This window comes from Bombus flavifrons, chromosome 12 (genome assembly GCF_040668555.2).
Source record: "Bombus flavifrons isolate JBK064 chromosome 12, iyBomFlav1_principal, whole genome shotgun sequence".
Taxonomy (NCBI): domain Eukaryota; kingdom Metazoa; phylum Arthropoda; class Insecta; order Hymenoptera; family Apidae; genus Bombus; species Bombus flavifrons.
Genome location: NC_138453.1, coordinates 9,490,277 through 9,509,064, shown reverse-complemented (window position 1 = coordinate 9,509,064; position 18,788 = coordinate 9,490,277). Strand labels below are relative to the sequence as shown.

Here is an 18,788-nt window from a genome sequence, read left to right as displayed (position 1 = left end):
AATCAGGTAAGTAGGAACCGACTCTGAACCTCTATAGAAGAATTCCGCTCTAACTGTACCATTCTGTACGCGACGGGGGAATTGGACAGAGTTTTATTGATCTTACATGGAAGTCTCGCTATAGATGCACACAGATCTGACCACTTTTGAGGCAGAAAGCGTCCTCCAAATTGTTGAAATCATTCATCCTCGAATTCTTCCGTTATAACTTAACATTCCGATTAACAATGAAAAAATCTATATGAAATTTTATTCTAAGAGAAAAGCGAAAATGTCGTTCGATACGATGAAAGGTAGGCAGGTTATTTGGTTCGACTCACGTTACCTCACCCAAAGAAAACAGGATCGAAACAATTTCGCGGTGAATGACGTTAGTCGTGGAAAATAGGATCCCAGGACGTCTGACGAAGAATTTCGTCGGTGCTGGTTTATCGGCCAGGATATCGACCAAGGAGGATTTTGGTCTAACGTCCACCCAACGCGTGCAAACTCGTTGACACCTATTAAGCTTGGTTTAACTCGATCCTCCGAGCCCTACGAATGCTGACACGTTTAAGGTTCTCTGGAGACTCGCTAACCTTTAAGAAAATCCCTTTGATCCTGAGGCGAAATCTCATTGAGAAAGTACGCGGAAACAGGCGAGCAGAGGGAACGATTCTCCTGACGGACAATAAAAAAAAAATTGGCCTTCGTAAGTGCGGGTTCGTGTCCTCTCATTTACAACTCTATCACTCATCTGTTTCCAGGGGAGCAAAGTGCCTTCTGTCTAATTACCCCCTGAGTTCGATCGAAAGTTCTCGTAATAGCTCGGAGAAAATTAAACCGTCGAAGACATATCAGAATGTCATTTTGATAGATTGATAAACGTTCGAAGAAGTTGGAGCTAAAATTACATTGCAATCGTTAAAAAGCGATTAGAATTTCTATTCTGGATTCGTTTACCGGAACGTCTACATCTATCCTTTAACTGTTCTCTCTGATTTTCTCTTTACAGTCTTCTATTCATTCATTGAATAAAAGACGTTACTATCGATCGACACGTTTAACAAGATATTTATATCATTTGAAAGCGTAAAGAACTGCAAAATGATCATATATACGGTAAAATGAACATTAAATCCAGAAGATATGAGTATAGGTAAGAAGGTATATCCCGTAATAAGATTCATACTACGGATATTTTCAAGATAAAGTAATTTCCTACGTTATGGGACAACGCATGCGATGATACATTTTTTGACAGTCTATCGATATCGTTTGCGAGAGCATCGTTCCCATCGCTACCTTTATGAACGTCGTTGTGGCAACAACCTTCTTGTCGTTATTACGGTAACACGATCCTTTGAAGTAACATCGCAGCCCGATTTTATGATCTCTCCGTAAACCGAGGTTTCACTTCGCAGTTTCTCGTCGCCGGCTTTCCCGAAGCATTAAACCGGATTTCAAACTGCCGCTCGAAAATGCAAGAAAAACGGAAGTCGTTTTGACGCGGGCTAAAAAGCGGACCCGTTTGTAAAACGCGAACGTCTTTTTAGCCGTCCCTTTGATTACGCCCGTTTCAAATTTAATCTCAAGCGTAGACATCCTGGACGAACGCGTTTTTCCCAGCTGCTCGTTCTCTCGAAATTATTCTTCATGTTAATTAACAATTACCGTTGCGCGTAACTGTTTACGAATAAACGTTGCTTTATCAAAATTGAAAGAGTAACACGGTCCAGAACAAAAGCTGATTTCTCTGCGCCACCGACGACGATTTAAATAATTTGTTATAATCTCGGTCAATACTGTAATCGTATAGTCGGATGTTTCGTGTGAAATTTAATAAAAGGGCCGATTTAATATACACGTTCCATTAACTCTTATTTGCGCCCCGATTAAAAGTCAATTTATATTCGTCAAAGATTTATGCGAACGGAAAGAGGAACGATACACAAGAGGGACCGGTCTCTTAACAGCGACGTGTGAGCGACGTTTAATTCGCGTTGTCAAGGAAGAAGCCTCCTGGTGAGAGATAACCCTTCGTCATACATATATACATATATACGTACGCGCACATACGTTCACGCGTTGCACGTGCTTAAAGCCTTACGGAACTTTTGGCTCTTTCTCGCTTCTCCCGTTACAACAACCTTTCGAATTTGATTCGATCCTCCCTTTCTTACCTTTAATCCTGTCCGTGAAAAAGCATTAACGACCGATTCAATGGCATTCCACCAGCGCGAAATTCATAAAGATCGGTGGTTTTTCTATCTAGGGTAGCTGGTCTTAACACGGTTACCAGCGTCGCTATTAAATCGACTGAGACTCGATTATACAAGCGGAGGATAATGGGCCGCCGCGCGTCAGAGAAGAAGCGGATCGTCGGAAATGGCGGAACTCGAGCAACGAAATCTGCAGTTCCTTCAAGTTCCGCCTCGATATTATTGTCGTAGAATCTGGTGCGATTCGACGTCGTTCCAACGTGTTCACACGGCGGACACCCCTGTGAAATTACTGTCCTGGAATTGCCTTCGTGCACCGGAAATCCGTGCTCGTCTAATCTAATGAAACTGCGCGAACTGTGTGTAATTAAGCTGCCTCGCGTCTGCTGCGCGCGGAATGAAAGCTGAGCCGAAACTCCAAACCGAGCAAACACAGTAGAACGCGAAGGACCAGGAACGCAAGTTTCACCGCGGAAATTACTCCGACAAATAATCGGCCATCGAACCTATACCGCATTGCCGTATGATATACTGGTCAAAACGCTTGCAACTGCCACCAGCGTTTGATTTACATACGTTCAAATTGCTGAATTGCCCGTACGACAGTACAGAAATTCGGTACTTCGAAATATCCATCCTGCGACGTAAGACAAATTTCGATCAAAGGATTGCTTAATCTCTCGGAGATATACAAATACGAGGAACTTCTTCGACTACCTTTCTCTCGTTGCAGTAGTTTATTCGAAAGCTTAAACTGTTCTCGATATGTTTGCGAGGACACTGCAGGCTGCAAAAATATCCGAAAATATCTAGAACGGAAAATGTTGAGTTAAGTTAAAGTGGACACGAAAGTTGAGGCGATAAGAAGAAAAATCACGAAAATATGAGAGAGGTTGTAAAGTTTGAAAGTTAGACAACTCACCCTGAACTTGCCGAGGGAGACCATGGCGGAAATCAAATCGCCAGGACCACGATGTCGAGCTCGCGATCTGCTCATCGACGCGACGTATGTCAAAGGGCTGGCATCCCTCAATTCCGTGTGTCCTGCAACCCCTAACGAAAATATTGATTTTGCGCCACGTACCGCATATACGTAACTTACGTAAACGCTTCTGTGATCCGGTGACCGAACATCGAGACATGGACCAGAAATTTGCCTACGTCACCGAACGGCGACGTTGATTTAAAACGCGAAGCCCAAACCGCTCTCTCCCCAGCAACTCGCACGGTTGATCTATCGCTCGGCATTTTCAGCTCGAATTTTACGTGCCCGCTACGTATGAGATTCTCTGGCGACGTCAACGTAAATCTTTGTCTCTTCCGCGCGTTTAGCCTCGCTCAACGAATGACACTGCTCTTCAATTTTTAATGCCAAACACGTATATTCTATGCACGATCGTGACTAGATAGGGCTACCATACCGTGGAGAAAGGATTTTGTTCGATGGGCTTTCCAAAGCTGAGTGAAAGGATTTCGGCTACTACTATCCTCTGTCCAACAATAGGGATAATTTTAAACTTCAGTTGAATCACGTTCGATGGGAACAAAAGATGTCAGCAGGAAATAATGCTCACACGAAAATCTCACATAAATCTTTATCAAAAGAAGAGCGAATATTTTTTTGTTTATTTTCGTGGTTTCCCAAACAAAGCTTTTTACGCGAGAAACAAAAGCCCCGCGAATGACGTATTGGAAAAATTGTACAGAAATGGTTTCGTCCGGTTCTACGGTATCGACCTTTTTCTCTCACCGATGCGGCAATGGCAAATGCGAATTTATACGCAACATGGAAATAATTAATTTCACTCGTTTCTATTAGCCGTAAGAATATTAGACTAATGTTTTCCAACAACCGTAACTAGAAGTTTCACGTGAAAACGGAAACCCACTCGAATCACGGCTGCGGCTCTAATTAATTCTCGAAACTCGAACACTCGGCCGAAATTCGTTATTACTGCGTGACAGTTTCCGCGAGTAAGATAGCGAATTCTTGTACCTGTAATATATACTACTCCGTTTACTCGTTTATGAATTCGATGGAACAAATCAGTAAATATCTTATATTTCCTCTAACCTTTCTTTTCAATCGAGGCAATCGATCCTTGCAACTTTGATAGAAAATCAAATAGCTCGCTGATTCTGTAATGTATACTTTTCTTCCTCACGATCGTACTGACACTCCTAGCTTTGCTCCACGTGGAGAACGAGCTGAGATTCTTGTTCTCTGTGAAAGTTAAGTTGTATTTAATCGCCCTGTCTCTGGGAAGAAAAATCAGACGCAGAGAATTCCCCGAACGCTCGATCATCTTCGTCATATTTTCTGCCCAGCGCCAACCCTTTGATAGATAGTCCACGATCCCGTTAGCAGGTGATATTTCCTCGCTTATCACAGATTTACAGAATATCGATAGCGATTGCATCTCGGAAGCATAGACCTCCTGTCCCTTCTTCCAAGACGTTGCACACCAACCATGTTCGTGAAGGCTGTTGAAAAGATTGTTCAGATATGGACGTAGAATAGGCTCGAGAAACTTTCGATCATAGTCCATACCTTGAACAATGAGACATTAATAAAATTAAAATTAAATTTGGTATTTCATAAATAGACCGTTGATATTCGTGCAAATATTTTTATGAACACGACTAAAGAAACAAAATCTAAATAGAAATTTATTTCACCTACTACGAGTATTTTACTGTGGATATTTTACATATTTTTGCACAGCATTCTATACATTTTTGAATCTTGAATTTTTTTCATAAATGCACAAACACTCACAGTTTATTCATGAATAGATATATTCCTACCGAAGTATAGCCATTGTAAAAGTATTTTGGTCATTATTGGAAAAGATTCCAAATCCATATTGGCTGTTTCTCTATCTCTTGCGATAACATCGATCAGCAGTCCGACCGAATAATCGAACTGACTGCTCGTATTGCAATGTCTTCTTTTTTTTGATTCCTTATGATGATCGTTCATTCGCAGCTTGCGATTCGCCATCGGATAACTCTGGTTCTTGGCCTGTGTCAGAATTAATTTCAATAGGAACACGAGATTCTCCACCTGTTCCGTCATACAGTAGGATAATTCCGAGAAATTCGAGTAACTATAGTTGTCCGGGTAGTTCTGTCAACACAGAAAACGAGTCTTTGTCATACTATCGGGAGCTGTAACAAGCAGCAAGCTATCCTGTCGTGGAAATTCTACCTGTAACAAAGCGTTCTTTGCTCGTAGAACTTGCTCTAGGATCATGCTAAAATATTCCAACTGTTTCTGGCTATATCCGTAATCCTCGTTGGACGTTTCTCTGGGCAACGCGGCAATGATATCTCGCCATCTCACAATGAGCTCATTCTCCATAACGTCTAGAGGTCTTGGTACATCGCGTGTCATGGAGAAGGAACGATAATGAAGAGTTTCCAAGTAAGATTCTAACAATCGATGATCAGAGACGTAAGAGTCCTCGTGATACGCCATTCCTCCTTCAAAATACAAAGACACGAATTCTATGGGCTATGGACTATGAATTATATTGAATTCAAGTCGCGCGCGTCCGTGCTAGTAAATTTTCAAGCATCTTAATTAAATCACGCTACGATTAAATGATACACATCGTTGGACGTAACAGGCGTGACGCGAATAAACGGGCAGCCGGTGAGTAAAGCGCGATGAAAAACGGCGGTTCGATCGAAGAGTATCATCGAACAGCTTATGAATGCATACAAATTGTCGATACATTCAACATTCTCAATAATGGTACACGTCGTTATCATCGCTAATTAAGAATTTCCATGGAAACCAGACGAGCCGCGCGTGTCGCCGAGATATTGATTGTTATATGAAAAATAGCAGCGAAAAGAACTCGGAGATTGGATAGAGCGAGCTCGACGAAAACAACACCGGTTCCATTCTTCTAACATACTTTTTTTTTTTTGCTCAAACTGAATTACCTCTCGCGCATTGTAGCATCACGTTGCAGCGCGGATGAAAGTAACACCTCAGGCTCTGGCATTTCAGAGCAGCGACTAACTCGTCCAACGCTAATAGAACATGACACGAAAGGGTATCGGGCGCCCAGCTCGTCAACGGATCCGGTCCTGTTCTTTCTAGAGCCCATCGGTGCACAGTTCTCAGAATGTGTCTGGAAACTACCCGTAAGCGATCTGGAGGCGAGGGGCCGTTTTTCCGTCCTGCCTAAAAAAATTTCACTCGTATTTAAATTGCGAACTTTTATGCATTTATGGAGAATTTAAAAATGTAAAAATGAGCGCAATTTACGCATAATATGCAAAAGAGTATGTTAGATATGCGTAGCATATAAGCATCGGATGCCTTGTAGCGTTTTTGACATCCGATATATTCTATTATCATCTATATACATATACATATTACTGTTAAAAATATTCACAGTCTACCCATATTTATCTACGAATAATCATTGTTAAAATAAGAATGGCGATCAATAAAGTGCAACGAAACTAGTCCGCAAGTAGAGGAAGGAAAAGAAGGAAACTTTAAAAATCGATTCAACTTTTCTCATTACGTATTCATCGATACGCCCCCGATTACTGCAGTTTCAAGAGGACAGATAAATTATTTTTAAATCCATAAATTGTTAACAATAACGTTTTTATTAAATAGCTAAGAACGCAATGGCGTGGTTTGAGAGAATAGGTGGATCTCAGGCTTCAACGCCGGAGTAGAATCTCTATCGTGAAAAGAAAAAGGTAAGGAAAAAAGAAACTGGTTCGTGTCAGAGGAGGGATGGCTCGTATTTCAGAAATAGGCCAAAGAATTGAAGATCGCGTGAATGCAAGCTCGTCTGTGTGCGGATACGATGCACCAGCTAGATGCACGTTGAATTATAGCAGAGACGTCGTGTGAAATCAGTCGTTGTTCCCCTGCGACAAGTGCAAAGGTATGATATGCACCTAATATTCCCATAAATGAAAACGTCAAAAGGAACAGACCAAGCTCGCCTTGGAATATCTCTAAGACGATTGTCGCCAGCGACGTCCAAAAAAGACAAATGATATATCCAACTGAGTTATTCAAATGTAAAATCCATCGAGGCAAAGTGTATCTGTCGAAAATGCAACTGGGAATCGGATTTAAAATATTGTGTGCAACATCTTGTAAAACAGAATAAAGTAGAGATATTTGAGTCGTCTCATCTTCAACGTTTTAAAATTCTATATCTTGAACTTTGCATAGAATAATCAAACTTGTATATTATAAGAAATCATTAGTCTTTGAGGAAATATTATGTATTTTTATATCTAATACGAAAAAAATATAAAAAATGGGAGAATAATCCTGTCGTGGAATCAACGAAGCGGTAACTTGCAAAGTATTGATTGATTGAAGGATTGATTACCTTTGGTTTCATCGGTAAATGCAAAGTACGGCCTTCGCGTAGCTCATATAAAATTTCCAAAAGCACGGATTCAGTGAGGGCTGGTACACTGTCGGCGGCATAGTGTTGACTCATAATTTTCTCGGCTGCCGGAACACGTACTCTCCAGAGAGTTGCTCGGTTCTCGCAACGTGCACCGGAATACGGACCAACGACTACCGCGTACATCCCCTGGAACAGCAGCGACAAACAGATGACGCGAAACAAACGAATCTGTCCATTTGGGCAAGAATATGGAGATTGCCTAGCCAAAATCAAATCTTTCACTCTCTCTCTCTCTCTTACACACACATACACATACATACATACATATACTGTCGAAAATTCCGAAGCGAGACATTACAGGCGCGTATACTTGGGAAAAACTCATTTGCCTTTGCTTTTCCATTAACGCATCAATCGTATAAAGTGGCACCAGCAAACGAGTTAATTCGTTTAAATGGTTACCGACTCTGTTACGTTCGCGGAATCAAAAGGGACTCGCGTGGTGAAACGATATACCAGTCTCTCGTTCATTAATTTAATTTACCAGTGAATCGGTTGAATCGCTAATAACTTCAACCAACCAAGGATTTACCTTGCGGACCTCATGCAAATCGATGTTTCAAGCAATCCTCGTTTATACGAAACAAGCGTTACATCGTCGCATCGGTTGTGCAGCACTACGTTGCGCGAGCTATGCACTCGACACGCGTCACGGTACACGGTAAACCGATAGATCGTTAGAGCGTAGCCAGGAATAATAAAAGATCGCGTCAGCACCGTTTGTTGCGGAATGCAATACTTAACTCGAGATAGTAGCTCCGATGAAAAGTGTGAAACAGAATTTGACGAGAGCACTCGAGACTTTTTGCGAGAAGGCATCCAATGCTGCATATCGGAAACAAGTGCGCTTAAAGCACCTCGTTCAAGAAAACCTGCGTTTCTATTACCTTATTTTCCACCGATGAAGAACGCATAGTTTTTGGTTTTTAAAGCCTCGTCGATGATTCCCGCGCTATTTAATAATCGTTTATCTACGAACGATATAGTGAGGATAATCAATGCTCTAATTACATGACGCGTGCGTAAAACGCGAGTTAATAAACTTCACTTTTCGATACTTTTGTATTGATGAAATGGAGCGAAATAAGTGCCGACGCGATAACGAACTCAAAACTTGATGAACAGGTTACGATCGATCAATACGGTGTAAAAATAGAATCAAAAAGCACGCAAATTCATATCGTAGCACTTATTTTTTTATATACACGTACACTTTGCGCTGCAGTGTAATGAAGAAGAGCATCGCAATGATAGAGAGGTATCCGTTGAGGATAGTCCGCTAAAGTGGGCCACGACGACACCCCGATACCGATTAGTAGCCTGACTTCAACTTCGCGAGCTTTAAATTTATCCAATCCGATTCTAAGCAGTATCCCTCCGGAATCTTCGATCAAGGCCACTCGATGATTCCTTGGCTCTGGTAATGGTCCGTCCGAGACAGCTAGAAACAATTACACGATCCTGTTATCTAGGGAACACTGTTAAAAATCACATCGTTAGCTACGGTTATTGTTTCACACGAGACTCGGCACGACTTGATTTATAAGATGCTCCTTAATACGGTTATACGGAAACTGGGCATACTTGCTGGGTGCTCGTTATTCTAAATCCCTTACAGTCGTTATTAAGCAACTTTGCTCGAGCGTCTTGTCCTGATTTATTGAACGCTCGGTATATCGAATTACCAAGTTACTTCGTACATCAGTTATTTAGTACAAGCAGAGGCTAACAGGGACAGAGAATTAAGAATGAAAAGAACGATTAAAAGGAAGCGAAAACGAGAACGAATCGTTGAGAATGGGTTTGGGGATACGCGTAATGCCAAGATAATATTACATTGATAAGGAGCACGAAATGCACGAAATGCACGAAATGGAGAATTGGATAAATAATAACAAAGCGATGAATATTTTATTCTTGTTTATGGTCCCTCGACGAGTGACTCTTGTCGACTGCGTTGCATAGAAGGAATTTATCGCGCATTTCTATTCTTCTTAAATTAACAAAAGCGTTTAAATATAATTTAAAACATTACCTGACCCGTAAAATATTCGACAGTGGTCCGGTTGCTTCAATATCTTGTCGAGGATTTCAGCATCGACCACTTGACCAGGTGAAACACAAATTCTGTCATTCGTTTGATCTGCAACGTCTGAAACAGCGACTCCACATTTGTCCCTGTTTAATTTGTTTAATTACTCTGTGAACCATTCCGCAAACTAAAGAATTCGATAGATACGAAATACCTCGTTTAATAGCTGTGGCCAATAAATTTGCTAATTTGGCTTTTACAAGATCTCTCCTCAACCTTCCTGTGACATCCACGTACTCCCGCCAGACTTCCGCCCCAACGCCAAGCATCTTCAGCCGAATAAAGCCTGGTAGAGAGGCATCCTCCTCGACACACACCGTCGAGCGTCCCTGCTCGGGACTTACACTCGAAATCGACAATGCATCTATCCGCAGCAGATATTCAAACCTACCTTGCTAAAAAGGAAAAAAACATATAATTCGAAAGTATTGGTACTTCTTCTTCCTATGGGGTTTACCAGCTTCTCAACTTGACGTTATGATTACAATTCCAGAAATTCCGATCTCCTCGCCCTTTTACCTTTATTCGTCGAGGTTCGTTTAATGAAACGAGAAACATAGATGAGAATCTTCGATCGAGATTACCAGCGCTTCGCATCAATCGTTGGACCAATCTTTCCACGATAGCTTCGATCGCAAAAGCATTAGAGGAATCTGTAACAAATCCATTCGATTCGACACTCGACTGGTAAAACTCTGGCAGCTCACAATTTCCTCTTGAATTCAATATTTTTATTGTTCTCAACGCCTCCACAGACGGAGTCTCTCCATTGTTCGCCGAATCAAAGAGTAAGATTTATTGAGAAACTGGTTAAGCATTCACCATTCTGAGCCTCGTCGACCAGTTTGCGAAAATACGTGTTCAGGTTGCACAGCTGACCCTTGGTGAAAGTAAGCTTCGTAGTCATTAATCGAATGCTGCCCTTCTTGCACGATGATCCACTAGGTGTGCAGCCCATCCTCTTCCGAAAAGAAGACAACTTATAATAAACAGACATTTATCATAAATTTGATACATCGTTATAATTCGTTTTCTGAATCAATCAGCATCACAATGAAAAGCAGGGAGTTAAACAAGAAACGATGCAATAAACTATTACAAAAGATCAATATTTCGAGAAAAGGGTTTCAAAAAAATTGACAAACACAGACTAATCGCATTCATTTCCTCCATTATCTCCTGCGCCTAAAACTGTACCGAAATAATTTATGTAGGATATTCCACAAAGATGCACACTCTACTTTCTCGACAGATTATATGCACATGCGTATTTCTGTCAACTTGTTATATAATTTTACGTTTATTCATCGTGATAGCAACCCTTTTCTGCCCGTTGAATCTTGTTCGACTCCCTTCTAATCGTCTCGGATGACTCGTCTTAAGTAACATCAATTTGAACGTAAATAATTCTAAGGATTTCGCAATAATGTAAGGAATATTTTCATCACACACGAAGACATAAAGATTCGCTTCATTTTACTTTCAGTACGTACCTTCGAAAGGACGATGAAGTCACGGGCATAGATTCACGACAAACACTGAACGAACACTATATCACGGAGCAAAGCCACCGAGTGACGTTTCCATTCCATCCGGAAAGATATTGACACTCTGCGATCGTGACCATGTAAATGCACCGAATGCCAATTATTATTCAGCAGATCGGCTAACAATACCATCACAGTGTTCGGCCACCGGAATTACTTCCGATCCTGATTGTGTGTGCTTGACTTCCGCTCCGATGAACGTGTATCCGTTGCTTCCTATACATTATGTTACCATTACAATGTTTCCTAACTACGCGTACAGAATCTTCGAGTTCACGCTATGAGCAATAAAAAATAGATCTAAAATTGTTAAATCACAGATCTATAAATCATTATACATTGAAGTCACACCTACATAAATCATTTTTTCTCAAATATCTTTACATTCTCGTTATTTTACTATTATAGATATACAAACTATAAGACTAATTTGCTGCTATGACTTCATGCCAAACAGATCAAGAACTTAATCGGAATCGTAAGAGAATATAAACAGATAGTCATCTTACGTAGCTAACAGACCTTATCTGTTCTGTCACATGCTACAATATTATACATACATGTATAATTTAAATTAACACCTAATAATAGAGAATAGAATTTCTAATAATATATTTTTATTATAATAATTACTACGAATATATTCTTATAGCAATTAAGTCATTTGTCTATGTGCCTGGCTTAAAAATTTTGCTCGCTACTGTATGGTTCTTTAAATTCAATTGTGAATACATAAGCGTAACAACGACTCTGATCTCATTTATAAAGTTTCGGTATGCAGTTTATATATTTTCGATATAAATTATATAATCTGAAAATCATAAATATAGATTGTAATTTCAAAATTGCAGAATATTAATTCTTGTGTTTCAAATACATTCTCCAATCGTAGTCAATGATTATGCTCGATGCTGAATCGATAACGTTGGAAGCGATGCCAAATGGTAATGGTTTGTTAAAATAATATCCTAGCTTAATTATGTTTCTGAAGATTAAGAAAAATTTCCAGTTATCCCCAACTAGTATTTCACGTGCCCATATTCGCATAGTTGTGTAGCAATATTTATTTTAAAATAGTATTGGAATAACTATATAGTAGCGACATCTTACAATCATATGGAACTATACACGTATTGTTAATTTCAAGACACATACTATTTCTCAAGGGTTGAGGTCCTCACGATCGCAAAATGGCACGCGGATAGTAGGAATTATTAAGAAATATAATAAAAAATATTCACGGCGAACGATCGTACTGAATAACGATGGCGTCGGCTTACATTAAAGATGAACAAGGTGATAAATTTCGTTTCATTCAATCATTTGATTTATTTTAGCTGTTGCACTATTTATAACCTGCAACATGTAAACAACCATTATTTCACAAAATTTAAGTCAAGCTCTGATACTCATCTTTTTTTTAAATCATTAATAAATATTAAAAATATTTACAGTAAGATATGTGCGATGTTTTGAATGAAATTCAATGATGTTAATGTAACAAAGATATTTAAAAGATAGATTCATGTTAATTCATAAAATTAATTTTTTATTACAAATTTTTCATAGGTGGAACATTCATCCCGGCCAGCCAACGTCCTGATGGTACATGGCGTAAGCCACGTCGTGTGAAAGATGGCTACATACCACAAGAAGAAGTTCCACTGTATGTAATAATTTATAAAACAATACTAAACCATTCTATACATATAATATTGTTATCACCATTTTTTTCCAGATATGAAAGCAAAGGCAAACAGATAAAGAATAAACCTATGTATCCAATAGGTGCAAGTCCAGAATTCATAGCAGAGCATAAAGCTAAACAGGAAGCATTACTAGCAGCAAAATCTAAAACTATTCCTGGTGCTCCAGTTAAAACAGAAGTCAAAAAGAAAAAGAAAAAAAATAAAAATAAAACAACTGAACGTATAACAGAAGAATTGGCTAAAACTACACTCTCAGAACCAGATCAGAAAAAAGAATCGTTATCACAGAACAGTAAACCACAAACTAACATAAAGATAGTATCCAATAACCAGACTTCAGCATCTAAACCAAATGTTTCAACTCAATCTCAAACTTCTATATCAGATCCACAGAAAAGGTTGAAAAATCTCAGAAAAAAGGTCAGAGAAATTGAAACATTGGAAGAAAAGATAAAAAATGGATTGTTAAAAAATCCGGAAAAAGAAATACTTGACAAATTGGCAAGAAAAGCTGAAATTTCGAAAGAAATAAAACGATTAGAAGCAAGTCAATAAAAAGAGGGAGTTGAAAAAAAAATATATTTACATACTCATAAAATATCACTTCATAGTTGTACCTAAGCAGATGTGTGTTTTTCAAATTTTTAAAAATTTTAATATGATCTTATGTAATGTCACAGTTTCATCCTCTTTATACAGTAAGCTAATAGCAATATAAAGATGTACATTTATATACAGAAGATAAAAATTAAATATTAATGAGAATTTAGTATGCTATAATATCACTATGTGAAAGACCAATCAGATTTAATAAAAATTGTTTTTGCATATTACATGTTGTTATTTATATCATCAGAAATAAATATTATGTCTATAATAATGAAATTCATTTACATTTCTTAAATTCCTAACTAATTTGATGAAACTTGAAATACTAGGGATTTTATATGCTGGACACACTGACTAGCTTTATTTTCACAGTAGCTGCTGAAATTCCTACAGTGCAATATTCTGTATTTGCTGTTTACTGTATACAATCGCGTTTTTTGTACTTAATTTGTTATGTGAAAAATGGATAAACTCCTATAAGCAGTTTACTACCTTTTGTCTTTGATATATTCTCATAGATGAAAACTTGTAATTTTTATTCAGTACAAATCATATTCAATTAAAATGATATTTAGTGAAATTGAAATGATAAAACGATTGAGACGCAGATTAAAGCGAACGGTTGACGATTGACTATCGATGGGTAAATAACTAACAAGATCGAATTAATTAAAATTCGATGCCTCTCGGCAATAAACCTGAATGTGTCAAGTGTGGGACTCGAGAGACCCCACTTTGGCATTCAACCGAAGCCGGTAATCTTTGCAACGATTGTCTTGAAGAAGAAAGAAATTCAGAAGCGAGTTCAAACGTGAGAAACGAAGATGAGGATAAAGGAGGTCTGTTAAAACCTACCAGGAGAAGTACAAGGATTACAAGATATTGCAATTCTAAATCAGTTCCACATAAAATTATACCCAAAGGGAAAGGAAGAAGAAATTTGTTCAAAAAAACTGTATGTTTCTTGATTTTCTAATTACTGCAAGTATTCAAAAATGAAACATTATATATTATTTTATTCCCTTATTTTTAGCCAGTTAAGGCGCCAACAGCTACAGCAACTCCTGTTACAAGCAGTTATGTATTTTATAAAGGCACTTATTTTCAAGTGGGTGATATAGTTTCTATGCAGGATATTGACGGAGGAATTTATTATGCTCAAATTCGTGGTTTACTCACAGATCAATATTGTGAAAAAAGTGCTGCTGTCACTTGGCTCTTGCCTACCACTGCAAGGTAAATTATTAAAACCTATGATAATTCATTTATTGTTCATAAGGTACCAAAGTAGTAAAATTATTTATTTCATGTTTAGTCCACCACCTGATGAAGGATTTAGTCCTGAGACATATATTATAGGACCAGAAGAAGATCTCCCACGCAAATTGGAATGTATGGAATTTGTAATGCATGCTCCATCAGATTATTATAAATTAAAAAATACACCATATCCCCCACCACCTACAGAACACGGTACTGGATATATCTGGACTACACTCAGAAATGAAATTGCTACATGTAAAAAATGAACTTTTTAATTCAGTTGTTTAGTTGTTTTTATGTTAATATTTTGGTTTCTTATGTACATTATAAATCTGGTATAGAAAAATAAAACAAAATAATTTTGAAGTATATTTATAACTGTTTAAATTTTTAAAAATAAAATTTATCGTGAATATATATTATTGCAATATTTATTACAACTTTGTTTGATACAATATAACATTATCATTTAATACTATCTTTGAAAATAATAGAATGGAAGTGTTCAGTAATGAGTTAACATTAAATATACTACTTTAGATATAATAATGAAAATGCAATTTCATAATATTACGCTAGGTATGATAATACAATCTCTATAAAATATAGTATCAGTATTTTTAGATTTATAAATTTTTACCTTCTTTCATGTATTGAATTTAATACTTTCAACACTCCAGAGATCCTTGTGTTTAGATACAGATAGAATTTTTCAAATTTCATGGTACAAATCCTCTTCTTTGGGAATCTTCATTGTTTAACTCTGATACTGTTGAGGTGAAATGTATGAAGAATTTGTGGACAATATTGGTGCATTCTCATTCACTTGAAGAGAGGGGAAAAAAACCCTTGTAGTATCACTTGCATTTGGGATTGTGGTTGAAATCAGTCAGCTTGGAGCCAACGAAGTAACGGCTGGTCAGAATTTGAGATCTTTTATAGCTTGTGGTAAATCAGGCAACTTCATATCCTTTATCTGTTGTGGTATGTTCATATTCTTGACAGCAGAAACAGCACGCGCCGGCGCTGCTGTGATTCCTGCCTGCACATACCATATGGATGGAAAAAATGGAAAATGGAGAAAATAAAGGATTTTTGAACATAAATTAATTAATAGAAGTAAATACAAATAAGTAGCTACGCAATACACATTTTATTCTTAGAGCATAGCGACGTATACATTTGCATTAAGGCACTATTTCCGAGCAAACATTTACAAACGACTTAGCACCATCATGCGTGTTATGAGTATTTATTTTGTAAAGCTACGGAAGATTTATGTTTTGAAATTCTTGGTGAAAAAAAAAGATCACAGATAGATTACACAAAGGAATGAATGTGTACAAAATGATCTGATTTTTACTGCCGATTTACTTAGGGAGGGGGCCCCAGAAGGACAAACGGACGAGGTGAGCAAGATCGTCCTGATTTGTAAGTTCCCTAAAATTCATGTTAGCTCAATCAGTTCTACCACCATATGAAACTGCACTACAAAACATTCCGACGCATGCAGAGCTAACGAATAAACTGCAATAGGCTGTTAACTTCTTCAAGCCCAGAAGACTTTTATAAGAAATTGAATGCCTTTTTCTTTATCACTTTGTCTTACTACTTAAAAATTTTAAGAGAATAAAATTTTATTGGGCCCAAAAAGTTAAGGGATGTTTGCATAAATTAGTTATTACAACTGTGACTTAGTAATTTAAACTTTATCACAGTGTATTGCTATATTATATATAAAATTTGTTATCTTTAATATTTATGAAATATGTAAGTAAAGCTTAAACATACAACACATATATTGATGTTTCTTAAATGCCAATTATAAAAATATTACTTACCTCCTGTTTTTCCAATTTATTTTGATCTTCAATTCTTGTAAGTATTTCAGTCATATTGGTTTCTAAAACCATTCCACCCATCACTAATTCATTGAGAATATAATGAACTTTGTCTACATGAAAGATAAGGTCGAGTTCACATACATTTTCAAAACATTTATCCAATGTTTCAACAAAAACTTGTATCAAATCTAAGATTCCCAATTCTGATTCTGAACTATCAACACAGAATACAAAATATAATGTAGCATAATGCCGATAAATTAACTTATAATCGGATCCACCAATTAAACTTCCACCTTCTAGAAAATTACAAACATTATCATCTCTCTTCGAAACTAATTGAAATGTTTCTTTTATTATCTGTTGTTGCATATCCTCATTCTGAAAAAAAAGACACAGTCTATTGAATTCTGCAGTAGAATATAATAACAAATTATAACTGTTGTTACACTTACAAAGTATTGATAAAATTTAGAAAGCCTAGGCTTCCCATGATTATTAAATACTAAAATAGCTTTAATCATGATTCACGATCAATTAAAAAAATAAGGTCTAATTTTATTATTGAAAAAAACACAGATGTTTCTTTCATTCGTATAGAGGTTAGTTTCGAACGTCAGAAATGTACTTTAAAAAAAATAATTTTTTTCCAACATTGCATTATTAAGGAAATTCATACTAATAAACATTTAATTTAAGAAAATAAATATATAAGAAAATTTAAGCAACTAAATATTTCATTTTGCAGCTGTCACTGTATTTATGCATTATTTATAATCATTAATTTAAAAAATAACTTAGAAATTATAGTAATTATATGCAATGAAATAACGTCACAATAAAGAGAAATTTTTCTACGTAAATATTTCTCATTCCATGTGAACACTATACTATTACCACAGACAAAGTATAGATTAGATATACTATTCAATAACGAATCTTTTGACTCAACTCTCTGGGTTCCCTTACCATTCTAGTATCATTCCCAACATTATCGATTCAATATATTTCAAATGTATTGTAATATTATTTGAATTGATAATACTATTTCTAAAGTCCTTCCTTTATTTGACTTTACTGATTTCCAAAATAAAAAAGAATGTGTTCTCCGAGTATATTCGAAACAACCCAAAGACTGCATAAAAAGATAATCGCGATCACAACCAATCAGCTCGTATTATTTGTTATATAATTCATAATTATACCATATATATAATGATGCAATTAGTAATTGTATATCAAATAATGATTGTCCAGGTCTCACCGCGTGGAGGTTGCTGTGAATGGAAACCCTTCCTATCCACGACCCATCCATCCTCCTTTTACGCGAAAGAATTTAATATTAAATTAAAAACATTAATTTATAAGCAAATGCTTCTTTTAATGTGCGTTTGCAAAAGTGTTTTGCTATCTCTTAACTTTAATTTACTAAATTCACATATAAAATAAGAAATTTTCAAAATAAATCGCGAAGAGTGCCTCAACACTTAAAATTAATTAATTTTCAATAATTTTAACCATCAGAAATACAGTCAAAAATAAATGTATAATAAACCAATTACTTACAATAATGAAACCAATTATAGTGAAATAAAGTAATAATAGAACCCAAATTCTGCCTCAAAGACCGATAATGTGAGCTACCGATGATTGTAACTTGTCAAGTACACAGTCAACGATGAAAATAAAAGAAAGTTTCTTAATTTTACTGAGAATATAATTAATAAATGATTAAACATGAACATACTATTTAGATGAAGCGGATAGAGGTGTAGAAATGTTGATGAAGTCGAAATGAAAGTACTAATAACAACAGGGTAACGCTCGACGAGACAAATTTTCGCTCCACGACATTCAAGAGTACAATGACACCTCAGAGCACGATTCTCCGCGAAACTACGGCATTCGAATATTTCGCACCAATAGCAAAGCTTCATTTGACGTGACAATATATTACGCCAATAGGAACAACGTTCAATTTCATTTGAGAATATTCTGCACCAATAGGCACGCTTGATTTACAAGCGCGCGCAAATTTAGCGTATTCAAACAGTCAAA

General features: G+C 36.9%; 4 protein-coding genes across 12 annotated transcripts in view; 2 read left to right on the top strand and 2 right to left on the bottom strand.

Moving 5' to 3' along the window:
• LOC138185688 (uncharacterized) overlaps nt 1-12,586 on the bottom strand; it is a 30,499-nt gene extending 17,913 nt beyond the window's left edge. For 5 of the 8 annotated variants that reach the window (XM_069124834.1, XM_069124833.1, XM_069124835.1 and 2 more), the window contains exons 1-11: nt 10,581-10,776; nt 10,278-10,411; nt 9,913-10,153; nt 9,702-9,818; nt 8,878-9,107; nt 7,583-7,792; nt 6,156-6,399; nt 5,413-5,687; nt 5,010-5,331; nt 4,276-4,752; nt 3,124-3,254 (exon numbers count right to left, since the gene is read on the bottom strand). In XM_069124834.1, coding sequence (XP_068980935.1) covers nt 3,124-3,254; nt 4,276-4,752; nt 5,010-5,331; nt 5,413-5,687; nt 6,156-6,399; nt 7,583-7,792; nt 8,878-9,107; nt 9,702-9,818; nt 9,913-10,153; nt 10,278-10,411; nt 10,581-10,755 — 2,556 coding nt within the window. In that variant the 5' untranslated portion in view covers nt 10,756-10,776. Of the gene's footprint in view, nt 1-3,123; nt 3,255-4,275; nt 4,753-5,009; nt 5,332-5,412; nt 5,688-6,155; nt 6,400-7,582; nt 7,793-8,877; nt 9,108-9,701; nt 9,819-9,912; nt 10,154-10,277; nt 10,412-10,580; nt 10,777-11,251; nt 11,522-12,460 lie in introns of those variants that run through there. The other 3 variants (XM_069124837.1, XM_069124836.1, XM_069124839.1) reach the window with 3 other exon arrangements.
• Pym (partner of Y14 and mago) lies at nt 12,447-13,847 on the top strand. Its single transcript, XM_069124842.1, has 3 exons — nt 12,447-12,601; nt 12,875-12,971; nt 13,044-13,847. The coding sequence occupies exons 1-3, from the start codon at nt 12,571-12,573 to the stop codon at nt 13,567-13,569; spliced, it is 654 nt and encodes a 217-aa protein (XP_068980943.1). The 5' UTR covers nt 12,447-12,570; the 3' UTR covers nt 13,570-13,847.
• Nucleotides 13,848-13,982: 135 nt separating this feature from the next.
• Nucleotides 13,983-15,267, top strand: LOC138185691 (GATA zinc finger domain-containing protein 1). Its single transcript, XM_069124841.1, has 3 exons — nt 13,983-14,578; nt 14,657-14,859; nt 14,939-15,267. Exons 1-3 carry the CDS (start codon nt 14,303-14,305, stop codon nt 15,150-15,152), a joined length of 693 nt encoding a protein of 230 aa, XP_068980942.1. The 5' UTR covers nt 13,983-14,302; the 3' UTR covers nt 15,153-15,267.
• A 476-nt stretch (nt 15,268-15,743) lies between these two features.
• Nucleotides 15,744-18,158, bottom strand: or (AP-3 complex subunit sigma-2 or). Of its 2 annotated transcripts, none has more exons than XM_069124843.1 (3): nt 17,186-18,023; nt 16,728-17,111; nt 15,744-15,928 (listed from the first exon to the last, which is right to left on the bottom strand). In XM_069124843.1, the coding sequence occupies exons 1-3, from the start codon at nt 17,252-17,254 to the stop codon at nt 15,806-15,808; spliced, it is 576 nt and encodes a 191-aa protein (XP_068980944.1). In that variant the 5' UTR covers nt 17,255-18,023; the 3' UTR covers nt 15,744-15,805. The 2 variants fall into 2 exon arrangements, with proteins under 2 accessions (XP_068980944.1, XP_068980945.1); XM_069124844.1 differs by lacking the exon at nt 15,744-15,928 and adding an exon at nt 15,964-16,326 and having other exon boundaries at nt 17,186-18,158.
• Nucleotides 18,159-18,788: the final 630 nt, after the last annotated feature.